At 37.9% G+C, this 18,176-nt stretch overlaps 1 protein-coding gene across 1 annotated transcript in view; it reads left to right on the top strand.

Moving 5' to 3' along the window:
* LOC126484199 (zinc finger and SCAN domain-containing protein 12-like) overlaps window positions 1–12,602 on the top strand; it is a 65,753-nt gene extending 53,151 nt beyond the window's left edge. Inside the window, exon 10 of the mRNA XM_050107615.1 lies at window positions 9,239–12,602. Coding sequence (XP_049963572.1) covers window positions 9,239–9,601 — 363 coding nt within the window. The 3' untranslated portion in view covers window positions 9,602–12,602. The remainder of the gene's footprint in view (window positions 1–9,238) is intronic.
* The last annotated feature ends 5,574 nt before the right edge of the window (window positions 12,603–18,176 follow it).

Genomic DNA, 18,176 nt, shown 5'->3' on the forward strand with positions numbered 1-18,176 from the left:
ACTGTGTTGTGACGTACCTTTTCAGTGCTCCAGGTGGTTGCATCAGGGCTGGAAATCGCAGCAATAGGTCCACAGGCTTGCCACTGGCCGCTTGCATGACAATGGCCGTGTGCATTGCTGCACTGCATTGGAATCTTGATGCCGTCAGGCCAGTGATGCCGTCAGGCCTGTGATGCTGTCAGGCCTGTGATGCTGTCAGCAATTTTACTTTCACTATCTCAGGCAGCAGGTAATAGTACGCTGAGAAATTGGCTCCACGATGGACTCTGTCGCATCTGCAATCGTGAAATACCATGTAAAGATATTATGCAACCCCAGATCTAATTCAATTTGCTGCATTCCATCTGTATGGAAGAGTTGTTTGCTGTGGTAAGGCAGAATAAGGTTGATGCTTATTTGCTGTGTAATAGGATTCAGGGAAATATGCTTAAGTCTGGTACAGTATCCCCAAAATATTTCCGATCTGACTTCTGACCCCATTACAAAGGGGCACTATGATTGTGCTCGGTTATCAGATGATGTGCTTAAACCTGATGGCCACTGGTAGAGCATGGTACATTTGTATACCTAATTGATATGCTTCAGAAGATGAAAAGGTTGTGGAAGAGTGGCTTCTTGATCTCTTGTGGTAGCAGTTTTTGTCGCTGCTACAGTTGTGCCAAGATAACGGTTCACTGATCTGTTTAGTGAGCACATCAGCCTTGGCTGCAAGATAGCCACAGTCCACACGTTACTATCGTTGGTGATATGGTGCTACACTGCACTTATGAAGGTGGGTGTCAGCACACCCATTATCTTTTCAGCAAGTCAGCCACTGCATCCTGAGGCACCCCAGTTTGTGATTCTATAATCTCCTTTATTTGCAGTCGTCTGTGATTACTCCGTAATGCATGTGGCAAGTTGTCAGGTATGGTGCCATTCTGGACCTTGCTCCTCAAGTGCCATAGATGCTGCAATGGCTTCCGGTCATCAATATCCTCATGTGCTAAAACTTGCCTGTTATGCTCTTCTTGAAATGCTGAGAGTATGAATTAATTCCGTCTTCAGCTTCTCATAGAAGTTAGTTGTAGGTAGCCTAGTTATCACATTTTCAGTCCCTGCTGCATACTAATGACTCACCACAATTGCAAACTTTGTGGAATCTTTTGTCATTGTGGCAGGAAGAAAAAAGGCCTCCACTTGCACAAATCACAGCATGGGATGTGTGGCCAGTAGGCCACAGCAATCAGTCATGGCAGAAAGCTTGGTTGGCTAGTAGCTTGAGTTCTTTCTGGGCTGTAGTGCAGGCTAGATCAAAGCAGTGTCACCGATTTGTCGGGCTGGCTGCTTTTCCACTGTCCAATCTTTAAATTTGTCATGTTGAGCTCTAGCCTGACTCTTGACCAAGGAATGAACAAAACTTTATTGCAGTGCACAGCAATGGGTAGTATTAAGATGTAGCAACTCGGAGACATTTTCGAACATGTAGACACTTCCCTGAGATACAAGGATGAATCAGTATGTTGTTACATCCAAAATCAAGTAACTGGACAGGAATATATCTCTGAAAAACAATAGATCACAAAACTAAGAATACGCATATTACTAAGGAAATAAAACAGTGCCTCTGGTGGCTGGCGTGAAAACAGTTTGACACCAGTCGCACTACCCAGCGCGACACTGCAGCAAGAGGATGTGAGTCGCTACACTTCCATTACCAAATTGACAATTCTTTGATGCCTTGGATGTGTCCAGCCAACCAATCCCTTCTTTTAGTCAAGTTTTGCCATAAATCTTCACCCCCCCCCCCCCCCCCCCCAATTCAATTAAGTACCTCATTATTTATTGTTCAATCTGCCCATCTAATCTCAGCATTTTAGCACATTTCAATGGGTTCTATTCTCTTTTTACTGGAACTGCTTATCATTCATATTTCACTGCCATATAAGGCTTCATTCCAAACAAATAGCTTGAGAAGAGACTTCCTAACACTTGGATTGATAGATGTTAACATATTTCTCTTTGTCAGAAATGCTTTTCTAGCTGTTGCCAGTCTTACATCTTCTGTGGTTCAATTATCATCAGTTATTTTGCTGATGAGATAGCAAACTTGCTACTTTTAGTGTCGTATTTCCTAATCTAATTCCCACAGCATTGCTTTGTCTAAATCGATTACATTCCATAACCCTTGTTTTATTTCTTTTGAAGCTGATCATATTGCATCTTTTTAAGATATTATACATTCCACCCCACTGTTCTTCCGAGTGCTTTGTTGTCTCTGACAGAGTTGCAATGTCATCAGCAAACCTCAAAGTTTTTATTTCAACTTCATGAATTTTGATTCCCAGATTTGTCTTACATTTCCTTCCAAACTTGCTCAACATACAGATTGAATAATATTGAGGATAGGCTACAACCTTTGCAACTACTGCTTCCTTTTAATATCCTTTCACACAACTGCAGCCTGCTTTCTGTACAAATTGTATGTAGCCTTTTGTTATCCCTGCTACTTTCATAATTTCAAAAACTGTGTTCCAGTTAACATTGTCAAAAGCTTTTTATAAATCTGCAGATGCTACGATAGTAGGTTTTCCTGTCTTCAGCCTATATTCTAGGATAAATCACAGGGTCTGTTTTCCCACAATTATTCCTACATTTCTCTGGAATTCAAACTGATCTTCCCCAAGATTTAATTCTGTCAATTTTTTTCCATTTTTCTGTAAATAATTTGTGTCAGTTTTTGCCAGCATGGCTTATGAAACTGATAGTTTCTCTTTTCTCCAAAGATCTCTCTAATTTTTGTATAGTGGCATCCATCTTTCCCCTAGTTATGCGTACTTCTGCAGCCTTGCATTTGTCCTCTAGTGTTCTTGTGTAGCCATTTTGCACTTTCTGTCATTCTCACTTTTTTAGATGTGTGTATTCTCTGTTGCGTGCTTCATTTGCTCCATTTTCATATTTTCTTCTTTCATCAGTTAAATCAGTATCTCTTGTGCTGTTCAAAGATTTTCACTGAGCTTTGTCTTTTTACCTTGTGATCCTCTGCTGCAGTCTCTGTTTCTTCTTTCAAAGTTACCTGTTTGTCTTCTATTGTATTCTCTTTAATTCACTCAGTCCAATGTTGCCTAAAGCTCCCAGTGAAATTCTCAACAACCTCTGGTTCTTTCAATTAATCCCAAGTCTTATCTTCTTAGTTTATTACCATTTTGCAATTTCTTGAATTTCAATCTGCAGTTCACAACCAATAAATTAGGGCCAGAATCCCCATCTGCCCATGAAGTCTTATAGTTTAAAATCTGGTTTCAGAATCTTTCTCTTACCAATACATACTCTGTTTGAAACCTTCCAGTGTTCTCAGTCTCTTTCATGTATACAACCTCCTTTCATGTCTCTTAAAAACCAAGTATTAGTGATGATTAAATTATGCTCTGTGCAACATTCTACCAGGGGCTTCCCCTTTCATCCTTTCCCCCAGTCCTTATTCTCCCACTATTTTTCCTTCTTGTCCTTTTCCTACTACCGAATTTCAGTCTTCCATCACAGTTAAACAGTGGAAATGCCAGGAGGGGATAGAAACAATGTTATGAAAACGATAGATTGCTACTCACCACATAGAGGAGGCACTGAGTTGCAGGCAAGCACTGTAAAGACACTGTTAAACATTTAAGCTTTTGGACAAAAAAGTCTGTATTCAGAAATAGAAATGAACACACACACACACACACACACACACACACACACACACACACACACGCACACACCAGAGACAATGGCCATGTGTGTGAGAGTTGTACTTGTGTGAATGTGTGTGTATGTTTTTTTATTATTATTATTATTTTTGAAGAAGGATCTTTTTTTGTCCAAAAGCGTAGATGTTCAGTGATCTTTTCATTGTGTCATCTGTGACTCAGTGCCTCCTCTATGTGGTGGGTAGCAATCCATCACAATGAAATTTTGATCTCCCTTAACTTCCTGAATAATTTTGTTTATCTCATCATACATTCTCTCAATTCTTTCATCATCTGCAGAGCTACTTGGGTTATAAACTAGTAGTACTATGGTGGGTGTTGGCTCCATGTCTGTCTTGGTTACAATAATGCATTCACTACATTGTTTGTAGTAGTTTATCCACAGTCTTGTTTTCTTATTCATTATTGCTCTTGCAATACCCATATTTGATTTTGTGGTCGCAGTCCTGCTCATCCTGCCACCACACTTTACTAATTCCCACTATATCTAACTTCAACCTATCCATTTCCATGGTTAAATTCTGTAACATACTTACATTGTTAACATTCCACACTTCAACCTATTGAATGCCAGTTATGTTTTTCCTGATGTCCTGTTGATGACACTCTCCCTGAGGAGTCCCTGTTTTACCTCCAGATATTTTAGCCAAGAGGATGCCATCATCATTAAGCCATACGATAGAGCTGTGTCACCTCAGAGGGTTTGGGGGAGGGGGGGGATAAAGGCTGTAGTTTTTCAGGGGTAAACTTAATCCAAAAACTGTAGTCTAAATTATTGAATTGGATAGATAAAAAATCTACCCACCAAGCAGCAGTTGAACACACACACACACACACACACACACACACACACACACACACACACAAAAGGCAGTTGTAATTGGCAAGCTTTCTGAGCCCATGGCTCCTTCTTCAGGCAGAAGTCCAGGGAAAGGGGTAGATTTTGGGAAAGTCACCAGAACTGTTGGTCAGGAGAGGCTTACTGTACATCTACATCTACATCATATTCCCTAAGCCACCTAATGGTGTGTGGCCTAGGGTACTTTTGGTACCACTATCTGATACCTCCAACCGTGTTCCACTCACAAATAGTACGTGGGAAGAATGATTGTCGGTAAGCCTCTGTACTGGCTGTAAGTTCTCAAATTTTCTCATCATGGTCAATACATGAGATGTATGTGGGGGGGGCGGAATTAATATGTTGTCCGGCTCCTCCTGAAAAGTGCTGCCCCTCTGTACTGGCTCTAATTTCTTGGATTTTCTCCTCCTGGTCAATACACGATATGTATGTGGGAGGAAGTACAGTGTTGTCTGACTCCTTCTGAAAAGTGCTGTCTCGAAATTTCAATAGTAAATCTCTCCGTGATGCACAACACCTCTGCCAACGGAGTTCATCTAGCATTTCTGTAACTCTCTCTCACCAGCTAAACAGTCCTATGACAAAACATGCTGCTCGTCATTGGAACTTTTCTATCCCCTCCATCAGTCCTGCATGATAGGAATCCCAGATAGAGGAACAATACTCAAGAAATGGGTAAACAAGCATCTTATAAGCCACTTCTTTTGTGGATGAGTTACATTTCCTTAAGATTCTTCCGATGAATCTGGCAGTGATCCTGGTGTCTACTTTTCCCACTATCTGTTTTATGTGGTCATTCCACTTAAGGTCATTCTGGATAGTTAAGCCTAGATATTTTACAGCAAATGCTGTCTCCAGCTGTTTGTCATCAGTAGTGTAGCTGTACAGTAGTGGATATCTTTTCCTATGTATGCGTAATATGTTACATTTATTTACATTCAGGGTCAACTGCCAGAGCCTCCACCAATCATCAATTCTCTGCAGGTTTTTCTGCAAATTCTTACTATCTTCTGGCATTGCTACTTTGGTATAGACAACTCCATCATCTGCAAATAGCCTTAAAGAGTGTCTGACACTTTGTACTAGATCATTTATATATTTTGTAAACAGCAACAGTCCTATCACACTCCCCTGTGGTACTTCGGGTATTACCTATACACCTGTCAATTTTGTTCCATTAAGAGTAACATGTTGAGATCTATCTGCAAGAAAGTCTTGAATCCAATTGCAAGTCTGCCCCGATACTCTGTAAGCTCGTATTTTTTTTTTTTTTTTCATTAAACGGCAATGCGGGACAGTGTGTCAAATGCCTTACTGAAATCAAGGAAAACGACATCAACCTGAGCACCGTTGTCCACTGCGCTGTGGGTGTCGTGGAGGAACAGAGCAAGCTGAGTTTCACAGGGTTTCTGTTTACAGAATTCATGTTGATTTTTATAGAGGAGATGTTCATTTTCCAAAAAGTCATAATTCTTGAGCATAAAACTTGTTCCATAATTCTACAACAGATTGACATCAACAATATAGGTCTATAATTGTGTGGATCTGTCTTATGGCCTTTCTTAAAAATGGGAATGACCTGCACTTTTTTCCAGTCGTTAGGTACATTTCATTGCTCAAGTGCTCTGTGATAAATTACTGCAAGAAGGGGAGCAAGTTCTTTCAAATAATGTTTATAGAATCTTATAGGTATCTCATCTGGTCCTGACACCTTTCCAATACTAAGCAATTTAGCTGCTTTTCAGTTCCACGATCGGTTATTTCAATATCTGCCATTTCGACATTCATACGACGATTGAAAGGAGGGACAGTGTTACCGTCTTCTGCAGTGAAACAACTTCGGGAGACCGAATTCAGTATTTCGGTCTTCTCTCTGTTATCTTCCATTGCGGTGCCGGTGTGGGCACTGAGAGAATGAATAGATGATTTTGAACCACTTGCTGTTTTTACATACGACCAGAATCTCTTAGGATTTTTACTCAGGTCGGTTAACAATGTCTTACTTTCAAAATCGTGAATGCTTCTCTCATTGCTCTCCTTATACTCATTTTCACTTTGTTCAGCTTTTGTTTGTCAGCTAGGTTTTTACTTCTCTCGAATCTGAGATGAAGTGCTCTTTGTTTACGTAGCGCATTTCTAAGGCAGCTATTAAACCGTGGTGGATCTTTCCCATCCGTTAAAACCTTACTCGGAACATACTTGTCTAGGCCATATTGAACAATGCTTTTGAATTTTTTCGATTTGTTCTCCACATCTTCATCCTCATCACTGAATATTTGATGCTGACTGCTGAGATAGTTTGAAATTTGTATCCTCTCACCCTTGCTGAGCAAATGTATCTTCCTACCTTTATTGACATTCCTTGTAGGATCCAATGTCGTAGATGCTGTCACAGCCTTATAATCCCTGATACCTTCCTCTACGTTAACTGATCCGATAAGTTCAGGTGTGTTTGTTGCCAGGAGGTCTAAGATGTTATCCTCATTAGTTGGTTCTCCAACTATCTGCTGAAGGTAATTTTTGGACAAGACATCCAGAACAGTGAAACACAAATCCCTGTCTCTGGCACCAGTTTTGATGGCATAACACTCCCAATCTATAACTGGTAAGTTGAGGTCACCCCCTATTATAACGGCGTGATCAGGAAAATTACTAATGATATTCTACAAGTTCTGTCTGAAGTGCTCTACAACTACAGATCCTGACCCAGGTGGTCTGATCATCATTTTTGACCACTCTTTGATACTCAGTTTCACCCATATTAATTCATTTTCGGAATTCGTGATAACCTCGCTAGATTTTGTCGAATTTTATACTGCAATAAACACACCACCACCATTGGTGACTAACCTATCCTTACAATAAACATTCCAATCTGAACTTAGGATTTTGTTGTCATAGACACCTGGTTTCAACCAGCTTTCTGTTCTCAATACTATCTGTGCATTATAACCTTCAGTAAGTGATACTAATTCTGGGACTTTTCCTTGGATGCTCCTGCAGTTTACTAAAATCATGTTAATCTTTTCTATCTCTGATCTGCGAGGGCTGAGATTCTGTAAGGTTACTGTGGCTTATTTAACATGCAAATCGTCTTTGATCCCAAGGGAGGGATTCTCTAAGCTAAAAAAGCCCCATGTGTGTGCCACACATACTCCACTACCCTAGTAACCGCTTCCTGCGAAAAGGAAAGACTAATCGTTGAGGACTGCATCGGACGAGATTTGAAAATCTGAGAGCTTGGTGGAAGACAGGATAATATGCAGACAGAGATTACTCTTAAACATCATGCATGAGTTAATAAGAGTGAAATGCTAAGTGCATTGTACGTACTGATGTGGGAAGAGGGCAGTGAAAAATAGATGGAAAGGACAATAAAGGATGTAGAAAACGAAAACAGAGTGAAGCGAAGAGTAGTTACAGTGAAGAAATACTGAGATGGAAGAAATTAATGTAAATTAAGGAAAATTAATTAATTTCTTCCATATCAGCATTTCTGCATTGTAACTACTCTTTTCTTCACTCCATTTTGGTTTTCTACATCTTTCATTGTCTTTCCAGCCTATTTTTCACCACCCCCGTCCCACCTCTGTTATGTACAATGCACTTAGCTTTTCAGTCTTATCAACTCATGCATGGTGTTTAACCAGTTATCTTTGTCTGAATATTACCCTGTCTTCCACCTTTTAAGCTCTCAGGTTTTCAAATCTCGTCCAATGCAGTCCCCAACAACCAGTCTTTCCTTCTCATCCCATATGGTAAGTCTCCCCTGACCCGCAGTTGTGGGTGAATTTCCCAAAATCTACCACTTTTCCTAGACCTCTCCAGTCCTTTTCCTTCCCCCTTCTTTCTTCTCCTTCAACCCTTCTGCCTGAACAAGAAGCCACTGGCTCTGAAAGCTTGCCAATTACAACTGCCTTTTGTGTGTGTGTGTGTTCTGCTGCTGCTTGGTGAGTAGATTTTTTATCTATCTAATTAGATAATTTTGTCAGTAATTGATTGTTTTCATTGTTATAAAAACCTGTAGTCTAAAAATCTTGTATTCAGTATCTTCAGGTTCTCAATGCTATTAAGAATCAGTATCTGTTTAACAAGTATGTTGTCAATAAAAGTCAACAACAATTAACAAAATTTGCATTTTTTGTTGCTTTGATGTTTGTCGTACAGTAGCACCCACGCACTCCCCTTGTTGGTAATACATTATGGAAAAGGTGTTGGTATTGCTAGGGTTAATAAATGCTAGGGTTAATAAATTATTTTCTGCCTTCCTTTCCTCTCATCTATGCAGGTTTCTTTTTCTATAGATTTTTACATAAAATCTAATGAATTGGTATAAAACCTAGAACAAGGACCCATATTGTTGTAATAGTAGATATAATTTATAGTATATTTTAAAAATATGGTAGTTAGTATATCATACCTAATATTGCTCTCCATACAATTCATAAATTACGTTCAGTAACGTATCTCATCAGATTCCATTTTAGTTGACATGCAGTGAAGCATAATAGTGATTATTAAATGTGTGTTGAATTGTGGTGGGTTGTCATCTGTCAATGTAATTCCAATAAAATTACTAGAATGGCAGGCTTAATATTTTAATGCTGGTAAAAAAATGTTAGTAAACAAAACTGTAAATATTGTTTTGCAGCATTTGATTCAACAACAGCAATCTCAGCAACAAGTTCAGCCACAGCAACAGCAGTTACAATCAGGCTCTCTTCATGTTGCTGTGTGCCAGCCTCCACCAGCACCGCCACCACCACCACCACCTCCCCCACCGCCACCGCCATCCCTGCAGCAGCAGCAGCAGCAGCAACAGCAACAGTTGGGAGTTACTCAGTTACCAGTAATTACGGAAACACTGTACCACCAGTCTGCTCTACAGCCACACCATTCACAACCAACTCCACCACAACTGCAAATCTACCATCCAGAGCATATGCATATTGCTATGCATACACAATCCCACCACCATCATCAACACCATCCCCATCACATAATGCCTCTGTGATAGTGCCAGTTTAGGTAGCTCTGTGAAGTTTCTTCTCATTTTGTGAAACCCCTATTTTCGTAATTGTCTTGTGAGTATGGAAAAACAACACTGTTACCGAAGGAAGGCCTTCTGTAGTAACACTTGCAACATGTTGTGCTTTGGTGAAAAGGATGAAATGTGTAATATGTTCCATGCATTTATACTGTGCCAGAATATATAGGCAGTATACTAACAGTTGTATAACTCTTAGTGGAAATGATGGGAACAAATTGAGAAAATGTATTTTTATCGCATTTTTACAGTAATTTTTGGATTTTTTTAAGTACTCATCACCAAACCATGAATGCTTTTGATTAAATGTTAGTGTGTTTTGTAATCTTTTACAAAAACATAAAATCGTATTATAAACAGTAACCATTTAGATTGTACTTTCAAGAGTTTAGCACTATGTGTTAAAAGGTTACAAAGTTTTTATCACAAGATATCAATGTATTGCTTAATCTATTACAGTGCTTGCCCATGTGATGTTGTATTGTTTTGATGATAAGGATTGTCTTCTCTTAAGTAACTATGTTGCACAATGTGTATTAAAAACCATTTTTGTAACTTTTTTGTCTCTCTTCATTGTGAGACAGATGTATAATGAAAAGAAACTACCCACCTTTATGTTGCTGATAAATAGTCACATAGTTGGGAACCAAGCAGTATTGCAACCTTATGTGAGATGCTGGGTTGTGGTGTTCATAGCCCTAAGCAGATCATATGTATAGGCTGCCATTTGAGTGATTTCATATGCTGTCTCAGTAGAAGCCTAGAGACAACTATTTAATTTCTTAATTTACATATTTTGGAATGATGATGTAAAGATATTTATTCATGCAAGCGGGATTCACAAACAATATTGCAGCTGGTCTGTTCTCACATTTTCAGTATTGCAGTATTACCATGTACTTTCATCAAGTATTCAACACATTTTCCACCTTTTGACAAAGTCAGATATCTTCTAAACGAATACGCGTTATGAAGATTATCGAAGCTGATATTGAAAGATTGTTGTGTTAATGATTATAGTGCAAATCAATCATTGTTAGTAGTTTTTATTGTTTCATTGGATGTTTTTAATTTGTCATTAAGACAGGTAATGAACATAGCTACTGATAAACTTGTTGATTCAGATCATGGAAACTTGATGATTTTATTGGTACCATAATTGATTCAGATGTTTCTTCCAATTTTCTGTCTATCCACCCCTTTTTTTTCCAGTCGCGGCATATCACTGGACATTTGCAAGGTTCTCTCATGTGGAAAAGGATAGGATATGAAGGAAATGAAGCTTTTAAGAAGCTAAAATAGTAAAGCTAATGTAAATTTCAGGTTAAGAATGCTGCAGCATGTCAGGGAATATACTTGAAATGTCAACAACAGATGATATTCAAACACCAAAAACATTACAAATGGTGGAAGGGGTAGTACAGATGACACAGGTATATCATACAAAGAATCTTGGAAGGGTCAAAGTTGGGCAGAGAGTGCAAGAACTGAAAACACTAGACTAAGATGTAAACTTTAGGAGAGAAAGAGAGACTGGAAGAAAAAGGCAAAATAAAATATGTAGAAGGGAAAATAAAAAAAATTAGAGGATGGAAAGGGACAGAGAAACAAATTTGCTTGCTGGGAGAGGGAGAGGGCAGTTGGGAATGAAAAAGAAACTATAAAAGAGAGAATCTCCAGTTAATATCAATCAGTTGTGGTTGCCATACCAACAGAAAAAGATAGAGGGGTTGCATGTCAGCCATTGGTTTCTTAGTTTTGTTGGAATAGTTTATAAATGTGATGCAGCTAAAATATGTAGTGGATGAAATTGTACAGGAAAAGTTTTGCAGTTATAAGATAATGGGCTGAAGATGATTCCAAATCCTCACCAGGAGATTTAATAAGTTGTAAACAAACTAATGTGGGTGGTCTTCCTTTGTTATTGAATTTACTTGTATCTTCACTTATCTTTTGTTGTTCTTGCATGTCATTTTCTTTTCAAAGCCTTCCCTCCGATTATATATAATTTGTCAACGTCTCTCAGTGCCACTTGTCTTTAACTTCATAGGTATTAGATTTTTGAGAGTGACTGACATTTCACTGCTGCTTTCTTTGTTTACTGCTCCACTGACTGAAGTTCCATTTTGTGTAATGTTTTACTTGCTAACTAATTCAACTCATCTAATATTGGTCATGCTCTGTCAAGATTTTAAGTGACCATATAGTGGCAAAGATTGCTATAATTGATATCAATTGCTTACAATACACCAAGTGAGTGCAGTAGTTGTTTTAACAAGAAGCTTTCATTGTGTGGGACTGCCACATATTTACAAGAAATTAAGAGCTTTACAGTTCTTCTTTTTCTTCATTTTTAACTGCCTGAAATAATGTGTATATCCATTAATAATGTATATGGCCCAGAAATGTGTTTCAAGGCTGTAATAATTTAACTATTTGTCTTTCTGTTACTATTAGACATTCAAGTAATTGTAGTTTTCTGCAAAAAAAACTTGCTCTATTTTTAATTTGATATTCTGATGAGATGAAAACATAGTTTCAAGATATTAATAAGGTGTAGTATTTTCTACAGAAAATGTCAAAAGGACTTATATCATTTGTATGTATCCTTAGTTATAAATTGTTATTTTATCTTCATCTCATCGATGAACTCATTAATTTCTTTTAATAATCTCATGTAACTGTATCTTCAAAGTTTGGAAAATTCTAAATTTTACCATTGAAGATAGTATTACATATTGGGTAATTGCATTTTGCAGAATCTGCAGGTATTATGAAGGCATAGAAATCAGCAGAACATTTGATATGTTACATTTATTTATGTAATGATGTGGTCATTGTTTGCCTTACAATAGCTCAGGCTATCGAGAAAGGACATACTTATATTCTGTGAATATAATACTCATAAGTCTGGTATCAGTTCATCACAGGATTTTTAAATGTGTGAAATAAAGTGCTTTATATTTTTTTTGAAATTTTAGATGTTAAATAATTTAAGCACCATTTTATTCTCATCCAGAACTAGTTGGACAATCATTAGACATCCCTTGCAACTGTATATTCCAATACATCATATTGCTTCTGAAACTGTAGCCTCTAATGGACGATATATTATCTGATCCCCTAATTTTTTTATCAGTGTATACAGCTTTATAGGAGCAGTTCACAATAATTTATGTATACAAGTATATTTGAATCAGAGTCCTGTGAATAATGAAGTTGTGTTTCTGCATCAAGTACTAGGTAGGTGTAGCTTTTCCAAGGTTTTATGAAATTGATTAAGGTAAATGCCAGGATAGTTCCTTTGCACACCATCTCTAGTGATTATGATGTCAATGGTATGCTTAGTTCTAATCTTCCTTGTGAAGATTTTGCAAACAGTGTTGGCATTGTTAATACGAGGTGACAATTATTGAACGATATGAAAAAGAACGTAAATTAGTTACAAACTTCAGCATGCACAAACTTTATTCAACATGTAAAAATCACTGCAGATTTAAGTTATGACATGTTCAATATGCCTGCCGTCATTGGCGATGATGTGGTGCAGATGAATAGCAAAATTCTGCATGACGCACTGAAGTGTTAGAACATCAATGCTGTTGATGACCTCCTGAATGGCTGTTTTCACTTCAGCAATAGTTTTGGGGTTATTGCTGTACACCTTGTCTTTAATATAGCACCACAAAAAGGAGTTGCATGCGTTCAGATCCAGAGAATATGGTGGTCAATCGAGGCCCATGCCAATGGCCTCTGGGTACCCCAGAGCCAGAATGTGGTCCCCAAAGTGCTTCTCCAGGATATTAAACACACTCCTGCTTCAATGGGGTCGAGCTCCATCTTGCATGAACCACATCTTGTTGAAATCGGGACCACTTTGGATAATGGAGATGGAATCATCTCCAAAACTTTCACATACAATTTAGTAGTCACTGTGCCATCAAGGAATATCACACAGATTATTCCATGACTGGACATTGAGGGTGAAGAGACTTCTTAATTGCAAAAAACGGGTTCTCAGTTACCCAAATGCATCAATTTTGTTTATTGATGAATCCATCCACATGAAAGTCGGCTAAACCAAACCATGCACATACTAATTCCCATCATTCCCAGTGGCCAACTGTGCCATTACCGCTCAGGTCTGTACACCGTCGTAAGTATACTTACGGTGTATTCAGCGAACGTAAGATTTTACCACTTAACTTTACTGATATTTACGCCCAGCAAGAGTGTGAATAGAGCACTTATTTGGGGGAGTGGACACAAGAAAAAATCATGATACCACGTGGGACCTGAATTTATACTTTCGTAAAATAATTCCCTGAACTCTGATTATTCCACAGTGTGCGACTCACCGCCTTGCTAATATAGGATTGGGTGAGGGACTTTTAGCATATGTTAAAACTGAGATCTACGTGGAGCATTCATACTGACAAAAGAATTAAAAAAAGACATAATCTCAGGAATTGTATGTCGTGTTATCACATTAAAATATTGCTGCAGGATATCTTTACTGTAGTGAAATTTAATTAAAAGAAACCTTGTATTGAAAGAAAGTATTTCCCTTTTGCTTAACATAATCTTCATCTTGCCAAGAAGTGGCCAATATCTGATCTTAATGGAATGTTCTTAGTTTTTACTTTCATACAGCATAAAATAGTATATTCACTTTCTTTTCCTTAATAATTATGGTGCAAATATTTTAATGCATCTGTTGATGGTGGAAAACAATGAAATTTATAACAAAATTTTTCCTACGCAAGACGTCTGCCAAGAATGGTCAATTGTTTGACCATTCTTGTCATTTATCCAGTGCGCTGAAAACCTTACAAATAATATTTTTATTTCTGCATGAAGGTCACTAGGCATATGAAGGAAAAAATACACAATCAGCATAAATTATCATATATTATTTAAAATTTACAACTTACAATGCGTAATGGACGCCATAACGTGCGTTAGCTTCAAGACTAGAACAGAGAGTGTGTAATAACACTGGTCTTTTTAGTTCCTTTTGTCAGCGAGTAAAGGACTAATCTATTATCATAGAGATACTATACAGTTATCTTATAGAGTCTGTTTGTGCCATTATTATTTCATTTTATTATACATTACCATTATGAGAGCTAATTGCAAGCACATTTTCAGAGTTTTTTTTCTATTTTCATTTTACTTTGTTTTGTGTCTGACTTTTCATCACACATTTTAATATTTTGTACAGTATATCGGTACACAACTGCGCAGTTTGAACATCGTAACACAAACCATTCAGAAGTTACGATGATTTTATTTCATATAGTTCAATAATTGCCATCCTGTTAGAGGGCTGTCCAGAAAGAAATCACATTCTGTTACAAGTTGGACATTGATACACCTACAAAAATTGTATTGGAGTGTATTCAGAGTTATTTATTGTACTGACCAGTTTGTAGACTCATCAGTTTCTGCCATCTGAGATTGCAGCTAGTCATTGATGGTGTCTTGAAGTTCTGTGTCAGTGTCTAATCACCTGTACATAAAACACCCTTTCATATCATGAAAAATAATAATAATTACTTGGAGTCAAATCTGAACTTTATGATGGGTAGTTAAAATCGTCTCATTTGAAGTGGTGCAATAAATCCTGTCAGGCTTAGAGCTAGGATGAGTGATGATGTGAAGGAACACAACACTCTTTTGCATTTGTTAACAATGAGACAAGAACTGATCATTATTCCAAGAGTTCCAAAAGCAAGGTTTCCTTTACAAAGCCAAGGTGTTTCTCTGAGACATACATGGCAATGATACAAACTTTCAAGGATTGTTGAAAAGGGTAAATGTATTAATTTGAGGTAAAGGACCTTAGTCTGGAAATGACAGAGTTGCATGTTATAAGCAAAAATCATTCTGATACCTTTGACAGTGGAATACATATACTGATGATGTTCACCTTATAACTTCTTTCCAAGACATCAATTCTGTTCAACTGATCTTCCATTGGCTTTGCTCTGTCTGGCAGAAAATTTGGAAATTTGTGGTAAGTTCCTATGGGACGAAACTGCTGAGGTCATCAGTCCATAGGCTTACACACTACTTAATTGAACTTAAACTAACTTACACTAAGGACAACACACACACCCATGCCCAAGGGAAGACTCGAACCTCCAAAGGGGGTGTGCCATGCGAATCCGTGGCGAGGCGCCTCAGACTGCGAGGTTACCAAGCACGGCTGTCTGGAAGATATACAATGTCACCGTCAAACCTCAAAGTTTGTATTTCTTTCCACTGAACATTAATTTCCTTCCCAAATTTCTACTAGGTTATCTTTACATCGTGCTCAGTATAGAGAATGAATAAGATCCATTGCAAGGTACAGGCATAGGTGTCTCTCCCTTCTCAACTACTACTTTTCTTCTATATCCTTTGACTCTTACAATTGCAGAACCCCCCGCCTAATAATTTAAGAAAGTTATTAGTTATATTATGCTTTGTAAAATCACAAAATTATTTTGGAATTTTTTATTTTCCTTGTTTGATGATAGTTACCTTTTAAAATACATTCAGTAGTGACATAAAACAAATAATTATTGCAGTAGTAAGCAGGTCAATTGAAAATGAATGGTGTGAATCATGATAGTATCACGGTGTTGCTGGCACACTTAGAATTTGTACTGGTGCACGAACCTTCAGGTTAAGTCTGGCACCGGCAGACCAGCACTGTGGCCACAGCGACATCAAAAGGACTGGAGCAGAAACGCCTGGAACCCTCCGCCTCGCATCGCCTTGACGCCTCGAGACATTACAATGCCATGTCTATGTAAAGCCCACCCTGCTGTCACAATCATTCAATGTGGATAGTTACGTTGTGCGCATGCTGCAGACGTGTTTAGTGTTCCGACTTTAGTGTCTAGTGAACTATTTTATATGACTATATTTTATTTGTTTACTTTAGTCTCTTAGTGTAAAGTTTACAATGGATAAATTTGTTACCAAAAAGGCGCGCGTGGAATTTGATGATACCTAAGTCAACCTCCAACAATTGTGTCATCAGTTGCCTTCGTTGTCTTCAGGTGAGAACCGTTCACAGCCGAAACGTGGACAATCCGGTAAGGGAAGATCATTTCAGAAGTCTTGGTTGATCAAATATACATGGCTAGAATATGAAGCATCTACTGAAAAAGTTTTTTTGCAAAACCTGCAAAGAGGCAGATGCTAAAAATCTCTTACAATTTTCTTCAAAAAAAGGAGATGCATTACTTCTGTAGGGTTTTATAACTAGAAAAAGGCTTTGGAAAAATTCTGTCTTCATGAAAATATGTTTACACATAAAGAAGGTGTTCTGAAACTAAATTCTATCACTAACCGAAGTGTGGCCTCCCAATTGAATGAACAGTTAGATAGTGATATGAAGAAAGGCTGTCTAGCTCTTGAGACAATTTTTACTACCGTGCAATTTCTATGCCGACAAGGACTAGGCACTCCGAAAGAATTACATTGATTGGTTAGGGCATTCGGGGTATAAGTGGACATCCCTTGATATTCAAAACGAGACCATTGATCTACTAGAAAAGTCTGTGTTGAAAAAGGAATTTGCTTCAATCAAGAAGACTGACCATCTTTCTATTATGGTTGATGAAACAAGTGATTCTTTGCTTCACGAACAAGTGTCATTTTGTATTTGTACTGTCAATGATTCCTTAATCATCAATGAAGACTTTTGTCATTGGCTTATACGAGACCCCCAGCACTGAATCAAAAACTCTGTTTAGTATTTTAAAAGACGTTTTTGCTCGCCTTGATTTGCCAATGGATAACTTAAGAGGACAGTGCTATGATGGTGCCTCAAATATGGGAGGTAAGTTCAAAGGACTAAAAAAAAGTTTTGGATATACAACCAAAAGCACGTTATGTGCACTGCACTGCTCACAGTTTAGACTTGGCAGTTGTAGACAGTCTCCGCCATTATATATGGCTTTAGCCAAGTACTTAATAAACATCGTAAGAGAATTCACCAAAAGGATGGAACTTTTCAGAAGCATACATTGTGAGAGCGCCAATGACCAAGTTGGTCTATGACCCCTTTGCCCGACTCAATGGACTATGCGAGCTTCTAGTATCCTGAGAATATTGAAAAACTTTGAAGAACTTCTAGAGCTTTTTGAAACATTTTCTGCGGAGGACAAAACAGAGGCAGTTATAAATGTGCGGGCTACCTAGAGTCAATGTTACAGTTCAAGACTTATTTCTTTTTATGTCTTTATTGCCTTGCAATGAACCCAGTAGAGGATGTCAATGAAAAAATTCAATGCTCTCATCTATGTGTTGCTGATCTGGAAAAAAATGTATTGCGGCTTGATTTGTGTATTGAATGGAAGGTGTGGTAGTTTTGAACACTTTTGGGAATTGTGTTTAAAAGAAAACCCTTCACAAGTTGTTGATCCTTCGCTGCCTCGAAATCAAAGTATACCAAAGAAGCGTGATGACAATGAAGCGAGCTCACCGCACACTTTCAAAACCCCAAAGGAATACTACAAAGCTATTTACATTGAAGTTTGCGAAA

Source organism: Schistocerca serialis, chromosome 1 (assembly GCF_023864345.2).
Source record: "Schistocerca serialis cubense isolate TAMUIC-IGC-003099 chromosome 1, iqSchSeri2.2, whole genome shotgun sequence".
Classification (NCBI taxonomy): Eukaryota; Metazoa; Arthropoda; class Insecta; order Orthoptera; family Acrididae; genus Schistocerca; species Schistocerca serialis.